General features: G+C 35.6%; 1 protein-coding gene across 5 annotated transcripts in view; it reads left to right on the top strand.

Moving 5' to 3' along the window:
* The window catches only part of Phkb (phosphorylase kinase regulatory subunit beta), a 203,936-nt gene that overhangs the window by 91,070 nt on the left and 93,276 nt on the right, over positions 1-19,590 (top strand). For all 5 annotated transcript variants that reach the window (XM_070011934.1, XM_070011937.1, XM_070011933.1 and 2 more), the window contains 4 exons: positions 1,777-1,974; positions 5,851-5,908; positions 6,376-6,453; positions 8,210-8,368. In XM_070011934.1, the coding sequence (XP_069868035.1) occupies positions 1,777-1,974; positions 5,851-5,908; positions 6,376-6,453; positions 8,210-8,368 (493 nt within the window). The remainder of the gene's footprint in view (positions 1-1,776; positions 1,975-5,850; positions 5,909-6,375; positions 6,454-8,209; positions 8,369-19,590) is intronic.

The raw sequence follows: 19,590 nt of genomic DNA, 5'->3' as shown, positions 1-19,590 counted from the left end.
TTAGTAACTATCTCTACCTGTCTGGACTTTAGGAGTCTTAAGAAGTGTGGAAAAACCAGCTTTGTCGTGTGACTCTCTTGTAAGGCAAAAGAAATTGACATTATTTCTCATATACACACACACACACACACACACACACACACACACACACACACACACACACACACACACACACACACACACACACACACACACACACACACACACACACACACACACACACACACACACACACACACACACACACACACACACACACATATGGATTTTTGGTCATGGAACATTAGGAAACATATTTGAGCCAGGAATGGTATTGCCTGCTAAAGCACTTAAGTGGCTGAGGTGGAAGGATCACTTGAGCCCAAAAGTTCAAGACCAGCCCATATAGCAGAGCAAGAGAGACAATATCAAGAAAGAAAAAGAATAAAGGAAGGAAACAGGGATGGAGGGAAGAAGAGCTGAGAGGGATGGAAAGCAGAAAAGAGAAAAAGAAAAATAAAAGGAAAAGGGATAGATGGAAGAAACCAAGGAAGGTATAAAGGAAGGAAGGAAGGAAGGGAGGGAGGGAGGAAGGGAGGGAAGAAGGGAGAGAGGGAAGAAGGGAGGAAGGAAGGGAGAGAGGAAGGGAGGGAGGGAGGGAGGGAAGAAGGGAGGGAGGGAAGAAAGGATTTTATAATATATTTCTTTTGAATAGTTTTCTTCCTTATTGTTTTTTCTCTCATTTGATTCACTTTTCTTTTACTTGATGAACTTGTGTGTTTACTATACCTGATTGTATGTTTTTCTAGGGGTTATTTCTGGTTCTATTATTTTTTTTAAATATAAGAATAATTTGACTATACTAGCTTTTTTTTTCCCAAGTTGAGGACGGAACTCAGTTTCTTACACTTGCTAGGCAAGTGATCTTCCACTGAGCTAAATCCCCAACCTCAATTTGACTATTTTAAAATAATTTTTACATAAATAATAAAGGTTATAGTAAAAGAAATACTAATAATACACAAGTATTATATGCTAACAACTTATTCTACTATGCAAATATAATCCTAGGGTCAATATTTGTGTACATTTTCCACAAATTTCTTGCAAATATATACTAAGTATTGTTCACATGATATGTAGGTTTTATGAAAAATGTTTAAAATCAATAAACGTCTAAAATATAAATTTTAATTACTTTTGCTATATATATTTTTTTATTTATTTTTTGTCAGTCATGGAGCTTGAACTCTGAGCCTGGGTGCTGTCCCTCAGCTCTTCAGTTCAAGGCGAGCACTCTACCACCAGAGCCACAGTGCCAGTTTTGGTTTTCTGGTGGTTAATTGGAAGTAAGAGTCTCACAGATTTTTCTGCCCAAGATAGCTTTGAACTGCTGTCCTCAGATCTCAGCCTCCTGAGTAGCTAGGATTATAGGCATGAGCCACTGGCATCTGGCTGCAATATAATTTTTATGCCTGTTAACTTACTCAACTTGTTGTTAGACCTTTAGACAAATTGCTTTGATAAATTGAGTTGTGATAACTATTAGGCATTATTTTGTTACATACTGCTTGAATTAATTGGAGCCAATGTTGACCTCTGATTATTTGCTTTGATAGCAATAAAATCTTACCTTCTCAACCATATTCACTGAAACATGTGCTAGAAACATGTGGCAGTCACTTGAACCCGAACAAGTTCACTGTCTTTTGGATAACCCTTTTGGCTTTTTATCTCCTTGATTTTCCTTGGGCAGTGCTAGTCATCTAACTGCGCACACTTTCTTCTTGGCTCTAGAACACAGATGCTGCCCTGCTTCCTTGCATCAGTTATCCTGCATTTGCTCTGGATGATGAAGTTCTCTTCAGACAGACACTTGATAAAGTGGTTAGAAAATTAAAAGGAAAATATGGGTTTAAGCGTTTCCTGAGAGATGGATATAGAACATCATTGGAAGATCCCAACCGACGCTACTACAAACCAGCTGAAATTAAGGTATCAAAAATATTCCACATTAGCTAGGCACTGGTGGCTCATGCCTGTAATATTAGCTACTCAGGAGGTTGAGATCTGAGGATCGCGGTTCAAAGCCAGCCTGGGCAGGAAAGTCAGTGAAACTCTTATCTCCAATAAACCACCAGAAAACCGGAAGTGGTGCTGTAGCTCAAGTTGTAGAGCTCTCGCCTTGACTGAAGAGCTGAGAGACAGCGCCCAAGCCCAGAGTTCAAGGCCCACAACCGATCAAAAAAAAAAGATTCCACATTTATAGCATATAAGAGAAGTCATAGCCGGGCGCTGGTGGCTCACGCCTGTAATCCTAGCTACTCAGGAGGCTGAGATCTGAGGATCGCGGTTCAAAGCCAGCCCGGGTAAGAGAGACCTTGAGACTCTTATCTCCAATAAACCACCAGAAAACCGGAAGTGGCGCTGTAGCTCAAGTGGTAGAGCGCTCGCCTTGAGCTGAAGAGCTGAGGGATAGCGCCCAAGCCCAGAGTTCAAGCCCCACGACCGACAAAAAAAAAAAAAAAAAAGTCATATCAATCAAGACAAGATGCATTATATTTATAAACTGATGTGTTGAATGCTAACTCCTTTGTACATATAAAGATAATGAAAATGTAATTGAAAAATAATTTTTTAAAATTCTATATTAATAGTACATGAGAGAAATCAAAGGCACAGACTTAGGAGTCTGGCTTTTTCAATTTGAGTTCTAGCTCTACCACTCTTAACCATGTGGCCTTGGGAAAGTTAGTTAGCCTCTATGTTTAGTATTACTCATATTGAAATACTAATTGTGCTCATACCATGAGGTTCTTGTGGAAATTGAATGACTTAACATATATATATATATTTTTAATAGTGCTTAGAATGTTACTTTATACATAGTAATGCTCAGTAACTCTTTAGTTCTTGGTTCCATGAGATCCTTGTGCTCATAGTAGTCCATGTCCTTGGTTGGACAATTTTTCTATCAGATTTTCAGTTCCTTATGCAATAGCAAGTTGTATTTGAGCTCTAGTTTTCATTTTAAGTATAGATTCTCCTTAAAACTAGTAGCCCTTTCCATTGTCCTCTTTTAAATTTCACTTAAATTTTTTCTTTGACAAATAGTCCGCTAAATATTTAATTTTAATCATTTGTATTTCAAATGTACCATATTACCAAAATAAAAAGAAAGATAAAATACACAGATCACTCCCTCTAGGTTTATATCTCCCCAAAAGTAATCATCTGTGTACATTGCTTTAATGGAAATTGACAATTTTGTAACTATACGATATGTGGAAGTCCCTGTGTATCTGTGAATAGAATATGTTCAAGCAACATTTATCTTTATAATCGTTGGCAATTAACACAGTTTTGCAGAACAACTAGACAAGCTATTTATCATTATATTTAATTTCACAGATGACTATGAAATTAAGTTAAATCCTAGGAGCATTAGGATTTTTTCTATTGTGTATAGTTTAAAAAATTTTTATCGCAGTATTAGTAGTAGTAGTCTGCTAGATTGGGCCAAAAGTTTTCCCCCATTTGTATTTAAGTTCAGGGCCTTTTACTTTTCATTTTCTACTGGATTGACTTTGTGTGGCCTTTTCCATTGAGTCTTTCTTTCCATCTGTACCTACCTCATCTCTCTTGTCTCACAAGAGGCACACTGTTTCCTTTTTAGGTTCAGTCTACATTTACATAACCATTCTCTTTTACTTTCTTGGCATTCTCACTGAGAGTTTTTTCTGCTAAAATAATGTATATCTTTTTCTCTTCCTCATCTTTCTTACTTCTACTTTCCCTCTATGTTGCTCCCCAGTTACCTTCTACGCAGCATAGATACATTGGTATTCATTATTAAAGAAACAAAACCCTTCCTCAATCTTATTTCTGTCTACCTCCTATTCTTAGACTTTGTAGTCACCCTCTGAGAACCTCATTCTGTTCTTAGTATACAGGCCTACTAACCTTTCATTCACCCTGTGTCCTTGTGATCTGGCTCTTCTCTCAAACACTGTCCAGTAGATGTTTGGATTTCATTCATTTTTAACAACTGAGTCATAATAAATGCCTTTCAGACCTTATTTCACCTAAATTTTTCTTCAAATTTGGGTATGTTTTCAGGATTCTCTTTCTTGGAACATTTTTCTTTGCCTTTACCCCATTCTTTTCCTAGTTCTCTACTTATTCTGTCAGTTTTACATATTCCTTTTCTTTCACCTCTTCTTAAATGTTGTTCTCCTGTGATCCATCCTCATCCCTTTCTGCTTTGGTTCTACCCATATTCTCACAACTCTTCTGCTAATAATGATCTCTATCCCTTACTCACACTCCCTCCCTGTACTCTTCCCAGTATATACAGCTGTGGTTCACACATCTTCACTTAGGTTCCCTACAGTCTACAAATAACTAAAGGTCATAGCCCTGGCCAACCTCAGTAAGTCTAGCTCCTCTGTGGCACTCATCCACCTTTGTTAGTCATAGAAGGTGGCAAGTTTAGTCACCGTGAAAATCCTTAAAAAAAAATTGTCTCTACTTTAAGGTTTTTTTTTTCCTCTTTATTAGTCCTTGGCTTAACCTAGTGGTGTAGCCTGGGGTAGTTTTGCTTCCTAGGGGTCATTTGACACTATCTGGAGACATTTTGGGTTATCACTTTGTTGGGTGCTACTGGCATCAGGAAAGCAGAAGCTGGAGATGTTGCTAAACATCCTGTACTCTAAAGCACAGCCCCTGCAACAGAGTTATTTGGCCCCAAATAGCTGTATTACTAAACTTGAAACATTCTACTTTATTAGGCATAATCTCTTTTTTCTGATTTCTTGTCCTTTGACTCTTTAGTACTGCTAACTGCATAGTCTGACAAGTGAATATAGTAAGTAATCTGATCCTGCTTGCTCCCCAGTTTTCCTGTATACTTCCTGATTGAAGTCTCTCTCTGACAAGGTCTTTATTGATTTGGCTTTCCTGGACCAGCTTGTTGAGCTTCAGTTTTTACTACTACTTCATTTATGCTAGAAATACTGAACTCTACTGGTAATTTATTTTCTACACTTTGCAATTCTATGTATGTGTAGTTTAGCCTGTTAGTTCCTCAGTGTGGAGTTCCCTTAGCTCCTCTCTTCAGTGCAACCTAACAGCCTTTAGCTGAAGCATCTTTTGTTGTATAGACCCTTCCCAACCATCATGGAGAATCAGATATATCTTTTCTTTTCTTTCTTTTTTTTTTTGTCGGTCGTGGGGCTTGAACTCTGGGCCTGGGCACTGTCCCTCAGCTCTTCAGCTCAAGGCGAGTGCTCTACCACTTGAGCTACAGCGCCACTTCCGGTTTTCTGGTGGTTTATTGGAGATAGGAGTCTCATGGTCTCTCCTGCCCGTGCTGGCTTTGAACCGCGATCCTCAGATCTCAGCCTCCTGAGTAGCTAGGATTACAGGCATGAGCCACCAGCGCCCGGCAGATATATCTTTTCTTGTGTGCCTGATATCCCACACGTACACATTTGACTGCACTGTAGCTGTTTACTCCATCTAATTGGTGTTAGACATTAGGCATTGAACTGTGTCACCCCCTCCCTCATTCTCTCCCAGTTTCCCCCCTCCCAACTCCCCTTCCTCCAGAGTTGTATAGTTCATTTTGAACATAGTGTCTAGTGGGTTTCACTGCTGAATTGATTCACCCTTTGTCCCACTGTAAATTAATGAATGTATGTTTAATGAATAAGCCTTTGAGTTACAGTCCTGAGAAGTGTTTTAAAGAACATGGATTACTTATAAAATCAGGCCCAACTTTAAATTATTACTGTACATAAATCTTTTACATAAGTCTAAATAAAGTTGCTTTAATTTGTTAATGAAAATTTTAAATGTTTTCTATTTTAGCTATTTGATGACATCGAATGTGAATTTCCTATATTTTTCCTTTACATGATGATTGATGGTAAGTAAGCTCTTTCTTGCTGTTTATGCTATAGAATGTAAATGGTTTAAAGAAGAGAAAAAATGACATATTACTCATTTCAACTAGCAGATAGTGATTTAATGGCTACGTGCTTTTCTGCTTACTGAGTGAATTTTAAATCATTTAAAAATTTTCAAACTACTCTGTCTTCTTTTATAATGATACTAATGTACTCATACTTACAAAGAAGTTTTTAATAAGTTATGAATATTGTAATCATGACATTGGATATCTATAATACTTAAGCATAAGCATAGAGAAATTTTAATTAAAATTTAATTTTCCATTCTATATGCCAAAATTGCATTACTTCCCAAAATAAGTTTTTGGAAAAATATCATACACATTTGCATTACTTTTCTTCAATTTGTTTATTATGTACTATACAATTACAAAATGGTTTATAGGCTTTATTAATAGAGCTTCTGTTGGATCTTGTGTTTCAGGAGTTTTTAGAGGCAATCCCAAACAAATAAAGGAATATCAGGATCTTTTGACTCCAGTGCTTCATCAGACCATAGATGGTATAGTTGTGGTTTTCAATATTTTCTTAATGGTCATTTGAAATCTATGAATGAATCCTTTATAAAACACACAACATTCACACAGTGAGACCAAAGGAGGCCAGTCTTAGGAGGGGATCGCAAGGGTTCAATAGCTCTGTATATAAGATCATATAAAATAATGCTTATCAAAATGAACTTTAAGAAATGGATAAGAGTTTTTTTATTATACTGCTTTCAGTTGTTTATTTCTTCTTTTCTTTTCTCCTTTTTTTCTTTGGTTAATTCCCTTGATTTCTATACCCTTTGTCATGTATATAAGTTTATCTGATTTGGGGAGGGAAAGGTGAAGCACAGAAATGGTGGATAAAGGGTGAATCAATTCAGTAGTGAAACCCACTAGATACTATGTTCACAATGAACTATACAACTTTGGAGGAAGAGAAGTTGGGAGGAGAAAAACTGGGAGAGAATGAGGGAGGGGGTGACACTGTTCAAAAGGAAATATACTCATTACTTGACTGATGTAACTGTATATTACCATAACAGTAATTTTTTTAAATCATAAGAATTTATATCCATTTAAAAATGTGAATAAGAACTCAACTGAAATTAGAATGACAAATCTTTATAAATTTCTTTTAATGAAATGCGCTTTTGTAAAAGATGCTCATTAGGAAAGACAAGAACAGAGATGGATTTAGACAGTCGTGGCTACAGTAATACTGAGATAATTATGTAAGCAGAGGTTTGGTTTTTTTTTTTAACTGTTATTTGCTCTGTAGTGTGCCAGTATTAGAAAATGCCTTATTTTTATCTAGGTCATCTAAACTTATGTGGTCAGGTGAGTACTAACCCAGTACTTGCAGAGGCTCTGCTGTCATCCAAAGGCAATAGCATTGCCGTGAACTTTCTAGCCTTCTCTTCAGTGTTGCTTCTGTAAGATCATTAGCATTGTATATTCAACGTCTGCCATTGTGTTAAATTTCATCCTTTAAGGATGGATTTAATGTTTTTAAATAGTCAAAGTGGATTTATTGGTTTCAGTACAAATACCAACGGGGACAGTAAAAGAATAAAAGTGATTTTTCTGAATAAATTAATCCTCAAAGAAATTCCATGTTCTAGGTATCTTGGGGGCTTGGAAGTAATTAATCAATACACAAAGAAGGAAGCAATTTTTGGGGGAAAATGCATGATTTTATTAAGAAAATTAGGTTTGCTTTGAGTTGATATTGCAAAATGTCTTCAATAGATTCTATCCTTTACATAATAATTTCCTTTTCCAAAGAAATATTTTCTAATGGGTTGGTCACAAAGAAAGAAGGGCTTTTTCTTTCAGTGATCTTGACTGGCAGATGATGGGCTTAATATTTAGATAGGACTTTTTAGAAAAATTTTTTGCTCCAAGGAATGGCTTAGAGTTAGAATCATTCACTTAAGATTATACAGTATCCTTTCTGAAGCTTCAATAGATTAATCCTACTAAATATAGTTTAGTTTAAACTGCTAAATATTTGCATATTTGATGATTCATTTAAAGATGTTAAAATGAAATATTAAATAAGATGTGTACACATTGCTGAGTAACGTTTAACAGTGAGCTGTTAAGTTTTAAAGACAATCTATTTATTACAGGAACCAGGAAGCCCGTTTTTCAAAAAATTCTCAAATCTGTTCTCTTTCTGTGTTATTTAGTCATTGCAGATTTTTAAGGGATTTTTGGGTGGACATTGATGTGTTATATTTTATATGTGCTTATTTTTAAACTCTGTAGGATATCCTGTCGTACCAAAGTACTATTATGTGCCTGCTGACTTTGTAGAATATGAGAAAAGAAATCCTGGTAGTCAAAAACGATTTCCTAGCAACTGTGGTCGTGATGGAAAACTGTTTCTTTGGGGACAGGCTCTTTATATCATTGCACAACTCCTGGGTAAGTGGAGAAAATTGAGAATTTTTTATCTTCCTTTGTTATCAGGTGGTTAGAAGTAAGTATGTCTTTGGTAATGATTTTTCCTTGAATTTAGTTGGTATTTCATGCTGTTAAAAGTTCTTTTGAGAGTTTCGTAGAACTTAGAGATAAATTAACATATCTATTTACTGAATGATGATGAATGGTTTCTGCTAGTCATATAGGTATGTATACCATTATGGCCATTGAAAAAACTGCATTCCACTTAATAGATGGGTTTCTAACATAAGCCTATAAGAATTTTGCATTACTTTTATGTGCTATAAGACAATTTCTTATTTAATATAGCAGTTATCTTTGAACATTGCTTTAGAAAATTACTTGCCATAGGAATTGTCATTTTGAAAATTCTCTTTTTTCCAATCAGAACATGTTAGCAATTTTCTTGGTTAGCTGGAAGTTCAAAAGGGCTATTTATTCATAATTCTTTGAAGAGTTTTTTTTTAGGTTTTTCTACAACTGTAGTTGAATCAGAGTATTCTTATATACATTAAAAATGGCAAATTTGTTAAGCACAAAAAAATTATTATGCATTTTCCTGGCCCATTTCTTACTAAAAATTCAAGTATTACTAGGATTTTTATGAAGTGGACTATTAGTTTATAATAATCCCTGCATGATAAGTTGATTATTAAACAATCTAAATGAAGTATTTTATCTACCTGTCCTACAAAACAAAACAAAAAGCTGCTTACTGTGTGAGTTACTCTTACTATCTTCATTGTTTCTAGCATTTTATGTATAAATGCTCAAATAATTTTGTGTATTACCAAATCCTTTTTGGTTTCTTTTGTACATTCTATTAGGTAAAACATGTTAAAGGCAAACATTTTTATTTAGTCTTTATACAAATGATATATAAGAGCAGACAGACACTAAACAAAGAAAATTAAAATTGTTTCAGTTTGCTCTTTATTATTTTCTAAGTCTCTTTATATATTTAGTGCTAATTATAAAACATATGGACAAGTTTTTTTTCTACAAAAGGGATAGCTTTTTGACAAGGAATTAACATTGTATTTTTTTAATGAATAGAGGAATAAATACATATGAAATAAAGCCAAATTGGAAAGATTATTACTTACTAGAGTATTATTTCCATCTTACTAACAAACTGTATTTTTGTGTTTTTGTGTGCTGGTACTAAGAGGTTGTCAGGGTTTCATGATTTTTCTGCTCAAGGCTGATGCTTTACCTCTTGAGTGACAGGTCCACTTCTTGCTTTGTTGTTGTTGTTGTTGTTGTTGTTGTTGTTGTTGTTAATTTAGGATAAGAGTGTCTTGGATTTTCTTGCCTGGGATGACTTTGAATAGAGATCCTTCTGAGTAGACAGGATTATAGGTGTAAGCCTAGCTCTGTCCTGCTACCTAGCTAGCTAGCTAGATAGAATGTTTTGTTATGCAAATAAAATGTATTTTATTTTATTTTTTAACTAAAGTATAAATTTCTTTTTTATTGTGAAAATACCATACAGAGGGGTTACAATTACATGAGCAAGATAATGAGTACATTTCTTATCAAGCATTGTTGCCTCCTCCTTTGTTTCCCCTTACCATCTCCCCCTTCCCAAAATGTATTTTAGTAGAGGTATAGTTAACCTGTGTAAATATAAGAATTTTACTATTATTTTTATACAATTTGCATACATTTTCTGCATATTATATACATATATACATACATATATATACATTTTATTCATATTTTATACATTTATATAAATTTATACAATTTTATACATTTCCTTTCACTTAGATATTATAAACCTGGAAACTTTTTCTTTGATTCTGGGAGTGAAAAACTGATATCTAGGACCTGAGCTTTGAAGTTGAAGCCTTTTCCTTTCTGTCTTTTGGTAACTATCCAGCCTAGGATTGATACAATCAGAAGAGTGTTGTTATATAAAGCCACTGCATAAAACTGACAAGGTTGATGAGTTAGGAATACACATTGACTACATTCTCCATTGGCAAGTTGAGCTTTTAAAATAAGGAAGAAGGAATGAAGGATGGAAAGAAGAGAGGAGGAAAAGAAGAAAAAGTGAAGAAAAAGATATGGATGGAAGAAAGCAAGGGTAGAAGGAAGGAAGGAAGGAAGGAAGGAAGGAAGGAAGGAATAGCACCCAGGCCCAAAGTTCAGGCCCCATGACTGGAAAAAATAATAATAATAAACTTTTGGTTGAAATATTTTTGAATTTAAGGGACTAATGAGATTTAACAAAGTTAGTGATAATTTTACTCTAAAACTTCTCTAAACTAATTATATAACTGTTTTTATTCAGTGCACATATTAGTTGCCTCACTTTAAGAAGTATCACATTTATAGAGATAATCTCATTCAAATATTATTGAAAGATCACAAACCATTGAAGATTAGAACTTACATATTATATAATTTTTATGAAGAGAAATAGATGGATTTTTAGGGTGGATATTTTTTAAACATAATGAACATCAAGGGTTAAAAAAGACCAAATTTATTTTCCTGTAGATTTGTGTAATGATTATTAATACTCAATAAACATGTAACCGTGTGTGTTAGTTCCTTTCTTTATGACTGACAAACTAACAGATATAACTTAAGAAAGGATAAACTTATTTGGAGTTGTATTTTCAAAGGGTTCTGTTCATGGTCACTTGGTTCCATGAGCTCAGAAGAACATCATGCAACAGCAGCTTATGGTAAGGGAAAGCTGTTCACCTTGTGACAGAAAGGAATGGGGCGGGGGGGGGGGGGAATCCACTGTAAAACCTTCAAAAGCAGGCCCCCAGTAGCCTGTTTCATCCAGCTAGGCCCCACTTCTTAAAGGTTCCAGAACCTGCCAAAGTAGTGTCACCCACTGCAGATCATACCCCCAACACATGAGCCTTTTTAACATTTACTTTATTGTTATTATAGAGGGATGTTCAGAGGGATTACATTAACATGAGTCAGGTAATGATGAGTACATTTCCTTTCATATAGTGTCATCTGTTCCTTCATTCTCTCCCAGTCCTTCCCTCCTCTCTCCACCCACAAGTTGCATAGTTAACTCTCATTAATGTCCAGTCAGCTCCACTGCTGCACTTTTCTCCCTTTTTCCTTCTGAAGATATGCTCATAAATATACCATATATAAGGTTAAGAAAACAGAATCATCAAAACCTAAAAACTAGAAAAAGTCTTTTATTTCCTATCTTAGGAGTTCATTTCAGTATATTATATAAATATGAAGAGGCACTTAGGCATTGTACCTTTGTGATTCTCTCCTAAGATTATCCTCTTTTGGTCTCATTGAATATAAGTACCTAGAATCCTGTATTATTTGTCATATCCCAGTGTGTTTTAGATCTAACTTCTGCATATCGGGCAGAACGTATGCTGTTTGTCTCCCAGATCTTAGCTTACCTCACTAAACATGATTTTTTCTAGTTCCATCCATTTCCCTGCAAATAACCTTAATTAATTCTTTCCAATGATTGTGTAAAATTCCACTGTACACAGGTACCACATTTTTTGGATCTGCTGATCTATTGTGGAGCATCTGGGCTGTTTCCATGCCTTGGTTATTGTGAATAGTGCAGCAGTGAACATGAATGTGCAGGTGTCCTTATCATATCCTAGGAGTGGCATGTATCCTTACCATATGCCTAGGAGTGGTATGGCTGGGTCATAGGAAAGGTCTATGTTTAGGTTTTTGAGGAACCTCCAGATTGATTTCCATAGTGGTTTTATTACCAGCAGTGCAATAGGGATCCTTTTTCTTTACTTCTCACCAGGATTTGTTGTTTAAATTCAAAATATTGGCCCATCTAACTGGGTTGAGATGGAATCTCAGAGTTGTTTTGATTTGCATTTCCTTTATGGCCAAGGATGATGAGCACTTCCTCATGTGTTTGGTATTTGCACAAATATAGACCTTAAGATTAATGGAATAAATTAGAAGACCCCAGAAATAAAACCATACACTTGATACACATACACCTGACATTTGATAAGGAAGTCAAAGACATGCAGTGGAAAATGCATAGGCCCTTTAACAATTGGTATTGGGAAAACTGGACAACCATATGCAGAAAACTGAAAGTTGATTGCTTCTTGTCACCCTGCAGTTATATCAATTCAAAATAGATTAAAGACCTCTACAAATGCAAATGCAAATCTTTGAAACTACTATAAGGGAGAGTAGGAGAAACATTAGAACTTACAGGTATAGGCAAGAACTTCTTGAATATAGTCCCAGGGGCACAACAGACACAAGTGGGACTACATCAAAATAAAAAGTTTCTGTATAGCTAGGAACATAGTTACTTAACTAGAAATACAGCCAACCAATTGGAAAAGATCTTTTCCAGCAATATATCAGACAAAGGCCTATTATCCAACATATACAAGGAACTCACGAAACTAACCCCTCCCAAACTTAATAAATGAATCACTAAATGGGCAAAGGAGTTAAGGGGATACTTCTCAGAAGAAGAGATAAGAATGGCAAAGAAATATACAAGCCTTTTGAAGGGATACTTCCTCTCCAAAAAATATCATTCCACCTCTGGCTCTAAAAACTCAGATATCTCATAATGCACTATGCATTCGGTCTATAAGCATGTATCTTAACACTTCCAAAATTACTCAGAACTTAAGTTTAATAATGTTTCTTCTAAGACTCAAGGCAACTCTTAGCTGAGATCCCCTATAAGAATTTTAAAAAACAAGCCAGTTGCTGGTCCTAGCTACTCAGGAGGCTTGAGATCTGAGTGTTCATTTTCTAAATCAGTCTGGGCAGAAAAGTACATGTGACTCTTCTTTCAGAGTAATCACCAGAAAGCCAGAAGTGGAGGCATGTTCAAGTGGTAGAGCACCAGCCTTGAGTTCAAAAGCTACTATGGCACGCCTAAATAAATGAATAAATAATAAGGTACATGCTTCCAAATACAATACTACACAATTCCAAAAGGGAATACCATGAACATTTCAAAGAATGATTGAAACAAAAACCAAACCCCATCAAGGCAAACACAGAATCCTATAGTGCCTGGGCATATGGGTAATATGAGCACCAACAGATTTGAGAAGCCTCTCCCTACATCCTTGATGGTATAGCCCTTATGCCCTCGCTTTTTGGCTGGCTCCACTTGTTGCCTGTGATATTCCTGGCAGATGTTTCACATTCCTGGCATCTTCAATATTTTGAAGTCTCCACAGCTTATTTCACTTTCACCGTGTCATACATCCCTCTCTCAGGTGTTTTCTACAGTGACACTGATTCTGTCACACATGGTTTGGTCTCCTAGTCCCCCATAGAAATCTGGCTCAAAGCCTCCATGACACATTAACTCATATTTTGAATGCCCAGGAAGCCAACATCCATGCCATGACCATGGTCTGCTGCCAGCTTGAGCAATAATCTGGCTTCCGTGGACTACAATTACAATGGCTCCTGAGTGTTTGGGTAACATATAATGAACTGAATTCAGGAGAAAGGGTTTCCATCAAAGCGAACGTATCCAAACCATAACATTTTATAATGAAGACTACTTTTTCTGACATTACTATGTTTTCTTTTACATCTTTTCCTCAACTTTCACTTCTTTACTTTTTCTTCCTTTTCTTTCCTGAACAATAGTGGGAAAGTCAGTGGTTGGCCATCAATGTTTGAATATGAGTTCTACCACCTACTATCTTTCCTTTGTGACTGGAAGAAGTTTTTAAACTTCCCTATTTTTATGTTATAAAGATTATTAATAAAATAGTACATAAAGCATTCATTTTAGGAGAAATACAAACTGGTCCTCTGTTTCTTATCCTTCTCTCTACCCTCCTTCAACTTAATTACAATTTAAGAGATAATATATGAGAACCATTCTTGTACAGCACTTTTCAGGCAGGCAGTCCTGGATACTCCTAGGTTCACCTTGCAGCTACCACCATAACCACAAAATTCACTACAATGAGAACAAAATTTATGAAAATGTTTTCTTTCTTACTGCTTAACGATTCTTCCCTTCACTGATTCTGTTTGTCTTTGTAGAAACCACCTCTTTTGTGGCCACTGTGATTTCTATTAGCTCTATATTGAGAACTAAAAGTCATACTTCTCTCTTTTTTTGAGAGAAGACTAATTATTCTGATATAATACGTCCTAATTCCAGTACACCATGGTTCTTGCTGAACTGACCTTAAATATAGAAGCCACTTTTTTTGAAGTCTGGAAATGCTTCAAGTTAGTCATTGTTCAAATACCTCCTAGCAGTATGAGGATATATGAAACAGAAGTCTTGATTTTCGTTGGTCTTTTGACTTCAAATACAATTGACTCCTTACTCAAGATAGCACATGGTTTTGTTTCTACCCCGTTAAAGATAAAATGGATAGATAAGAATGTACAGATATATTTCTATTTGGCTGTTGCTAAGAGATTTCCTATCTCCAGGCAACTTGAAGCATGAAGACATCAATTTCTGAGCATTTTCATCATGTTGTGTGATTGCTAAGTGACCTAAAGTGCACAGCAAATATTATCAGCATCATGAGAACACATGTAGTTCTACTCTACAGGCTTCACCTAGGAAGAATTTCTTTCTTAAAGTTATTATACAACTAACTAGTTTTCTCAAAATGAAATATTTCCATTGTATTTTTAATAGGGCTAGAAATTTTATGTAAAAACTGACTCCCCCTCCAAATAAATTAGTAAATTTGAATGAGAAACTGTAATGTTTAACATCTTAGTAGGTGGTTCTCTCTCTCTCTCTCTCTCACACACAAACACATATATATATATATATATATGATCATAAATGCTAATAATTAAAATCAAACTTTGTCAGATTCTGCCTGTGCTCTGCCTTTTACAAATATTATTAGTAATACACCTAAGCTCTCTATGAGACAGTTATGATATAATACAGGTAAGGAACTAAAGCCTAAAAATTTTGTACTTCACCCATGGTCACAGTGCATTACAGTGTGTTGATTTATTCAGGAATATATAAAGTACTACATCATCATTAACATCCATGCCATTAAATATTCCTACCAGAAAAATATTGCTAAACTACTAAGATATTAAATTGCACCTTGCTTTTGTTTATATGCTACTAAAAATAACTTTTCTGAGGCTTTTTTCCTGTAGTTAAATATGCTCTGCTCATTAAAATCTGGTTTTATGGCTTTTCTTATCAGTGTGTATGAATATTATATTAAAGTATATTAAAACCTCTCTCAAGCTCCATGGGCACACATTTATAATCTTAGCTACTCAGAAAGCTAACATTACAAGTATCAGAATTCAAGGCCAGCCCTGCCAACAAGTTTGTGAGTCTTTCTCAACCACTGGCTGCTGTGGCACATAACTGTCATCCCAATTAAAGAGGGAAGCATAAAATAGGAAGATCACAGTGCAGGCTTGGGCCCAGGCAAAAAGTGAGACACTAGTAGCTCATGTCTGTATTCCTAGCTACTCAAGAGTCTGAAATCTGAAGATCATGATTCAAAGTGAACCTGGGCAGGCAAAGCCCTAAGGTTCTTACCTCCAGTTAACCACTAAGAAGCCAGAGGAGAGGGAGAGGAAGAGGGGAGAGGCAGGGAAGAAGGGAGAGAAATACTATCTCAAAAATATGTACTGTATGAAAAGTCTGGAGGCATTGATCAGCAGTAGAATGCCTGCCTAAGTAAGTGTTCAAACTGCAAAAAAAGAAAACAAAAATGGATACTTTTCTACCTTGTTTATGTTTGCTTATGCTACCTTTTAATGAATGAAATTAAAAACATTTATGGATTCAGATCTGTCAGTGTTTTTCTAAGTAATTTTTGTCTTGGAATTTAATATTCATTCTCAGAATGTCTTTCTCTCTTAACCAACTGAGTCAAATATATCTATTTGTGTGTATGTGTGTGTGTGTTTGTGTGCATGTGTTTATGTATATATGATGCTTATAATTCTTTGGTATAATACATTAGGTTGAGGATCAACATTTTTTCTTCAAGTGGCTCATTTTGTATGTATTACTCAGTCAACCTAACTGGAAATTGGGTTGCAAAACTCATAATTTTGCTCTGTGAATTATCTGCTGAGACTATTTTATTTTGTGTAATTTTCCTAACAAATAAGAATTAGTTTCTTTTTGCAAATACTCTTGAAGTTTTTATGTTTGAAAAACCCAAATTCTTAATTCTTTTTTTAATTTCTTTTTTAAAAAATATAAAGATACAGTACAGAGGGGTTACAGTTACATGAGTAAGGTAATGAGTACATTTCCTAAGTGCAGGAAAAATGTGTGCTATCTCATTTTAAAAGAAGTCCATTGCTTTTTTTCTTTTTTGTAGTTACCTTTCTACTAATTGGCATGTGCATTTACATACCTTGCTTTCTAGAAGTGGAATTGCTGGGTTGGAGAATATGTCTAGTATAAATTTGCATAAATACTGCTAACTTATACTACAGGATTGTGTGGAGTTACATTTCAGGAGGACTTCCCATCACCTCCTCTTCCAAGCATACTTCCCTCCAGGGCCTCAGAGAAACCCAGATACAATGGCTTCAATTGCCGATGTTTGTCACCCAGGTGTTGGAAAAGATAGCAGAGAACCACTGACTCAAGGCCTTCTCTCCTACCTTCACCCTCACCCTCCTATTTTAATTGACAATTGCTCTATCCTTGGATTTTTATCAAAAGTTGCAAAAAGAATTACCACATTAAAAAAAAAAAAACTTTTCTATGGGACTTATCTCAGAAGCCTTTTAGCGATTATTGTCAAGACACATCTCTCCTCAACTAACTGGCTTCTTTCCTTAACAGTATGTGCACCTTATTTTTTAAAATGGCTTATATATTTTGTAAAGCTTAAAATGCAGTGGTTTTAGTTCGTAGAGAATTACATCGCATTTAACATTTTCAATATCTTTATGAAACTGCTACCCTAGCTGGGTGTAGTGATACACATTTGTAATATCAACACTCAGGAGGCTAAGGCAGGAGAATTGTGAATTTGAGACCACCCTGAGTTATAAGGTTTGACCATGTCAGAAAAATTCTTAAAAGGAGGATGGGGCTGTTGGAATTGCTCAAGTGGTTGAGCATCTACGTAGCAAACATAAGGTCTTGAGTTCAAATGCCATTCTTTCCCCATTTCCTTTTAATCACTTTCTTAGTTTTGTTTTCTCCCCACCCCTACCCTGGCTCAGCACTAAGCAGTCCCTAATCTACTTTCTTTTGCCTATGCTAGATGCCTATGCCTATTCCCCAAATCATGCTATGCTAACTACCTATGCCTATGCTCCAAATCAAATAACAAATAACCTATTGTGTCTGACTTAATATCTAGTCAGGTGGTTTTTGTTTTGTTTGTTTGGTGCTATTCTGGGGCTTGAATTCAGGGCCTGTACACTGTCCCTGAGCTTTTTTACTCAAGTCTAGTGCTTTACCACTTGAGTCACATCTCCACTTCTGGCTCTGTGTGTGTGTGTGTGTGTGTGTGTGTGTGTGTGTGTGTGTGTGTGTGTGTGTGTGTGTGTGTGTGTGTGTGTGTGTGTGTGTGTGTGTGTCTGTGTGTGTGTCTGTGTGTGTCTGTGTGTGTGTGTGTGTGTCTGTGTGTCTGTGTGTGTGTCTGTGTGTGTCTGTGTGTCTGTGTGTGGTTTCTATGTGAGTGTCTGTGTATCTGTGTGGGTGCGTGTGTCTGTGCTTAGTTGAAGAGTTTCAAGGACTTTTTGGAGTAGCTAGGATTAAAGGAGTGAGCTTTTAGCACCCTCATTTGTGGCTATTTTTAAGTTGTTTAAATTAATTTAAATAGTTGTACAAAGGAGTTGCCATTCAGCAGAGCAGTTTATGAATACAGTGCCTCTTGATCAATATCATCCCTTTTAACATTCTCACCCACCCTCTCACCCCACCCCTTTCCTCACATCCCACCCTTTCCCTTTTCTTTATTTTTAAGTTATATATTAAATTTTCTGCAATTTAATAAAGCATTTTCTGTAGACAATGCATCTTGATCTGTGCCACCCCTCCAGCCCACCCCTTCCTTTATTTTTCTCAGTTCTGTGGCATGTACAAGGCATTTTTGCCTACATTCTATTCATTTCCCTTGTTCATTCTTCTCCCTTCTCCCTTTTCCCCCAATCCCTTATATATATCCATTTCCTGGCACTTGTTTTGTTGCACTTTTACTTAGTCTTACACAATTTTCACTCTCCATAGAGTCTATTATGCTTCAGTTAATTTATAACTGCTTGATTACCACCCAGTGTGTTTACTTCTAGATGTATCGGCACATTCTAACTCCCACAAAAGAGAGAAACCATGCAAAGTGTGTTTCTCCGGCTTACTTCTCTTAATATAATTGTTTCCAAGTCTTTTCCATTTATCTATGAATGGTACAGTAATGTATGTATCATTCTTTTTCGTGGATGAGAATGATAGATTTTCTTGACCCATTGTCCATGGAGGGGCACCTGGGCTGATGCTATATCTTGGCTATGGTAAATAATGCTGCAGTAAACATGTTTGTGGTGATGGCTTTAGTGTATCATTGTTTGTGCTCTATTGGATAAATGACAAGGAATAGAATTGCTGGATCATAGTGTAGTTCTATGTTTCATTTTTTTGAGGGTTTTTTTCTTTTTATTTATTTTTATTATAGAACTGTTAAGAGTTCTTTATTCTTACAAGTTCCTTACAAGATAATGATTTACCAATGTCTTCTCATTCTATAGGCTATCATTTTACTTTCTTGATAGTGACCTATAAGGAATAAAAAGTTGTGATTTTGATGAGGTCTAGTTGATTTCATTTCTTTGGTTATGCTTGAATTTTTAATAAAGTCAAATCACAAGATTTGAGGTGGGGAAGAAAGGGATGGTAGGGGAAAAACAATGGGGGGAGTAACAATGCTTGATAGGAAATGGACTCATGTTGCTCATGTAACTGTAACCCTTCTGTACAGTATCTTTACAATAAAAATATATTTAAAAAGATTTCTCTTAGCTCTAACATGTAATTTTTTAACTAAGTTTTAGTTTCTCTATACAGTACAACAAATTGATTCACTTAGAATCATTTGCTTTTGAATATACAGTTGTCTTAGTACTACTTTTCTAAAAAGTGGTATTTTTGTTTTGCCATTCTTGTCAAAATCTATTAGTCATAAATGTACTGCTTTATTTCTGCACTTTCACTTTAGTCCCATTGTTCTATATGTCTGACAGTA

The sequence above is a fragment of the Dipodomys merriami genome, unplaced genomic scaffold (genome assembly GCF_024711535.1).
Source record: "Dipodomys merriami isolate MVZ:Mamm:240054 unplaced genomic scaffold, mDipMer1.0.p SCAF_85, whole genome shotgun sequence".
Lineage (NCBI taxonomy): Eukaryota > Metazoa > Chordata > Mammalia > Rodentia > Heteromyidae > Dipodomys > Dipodomys merriami.
This window is presented reverse-complemented; position numbering and strand designations above follow the sequence as displayed.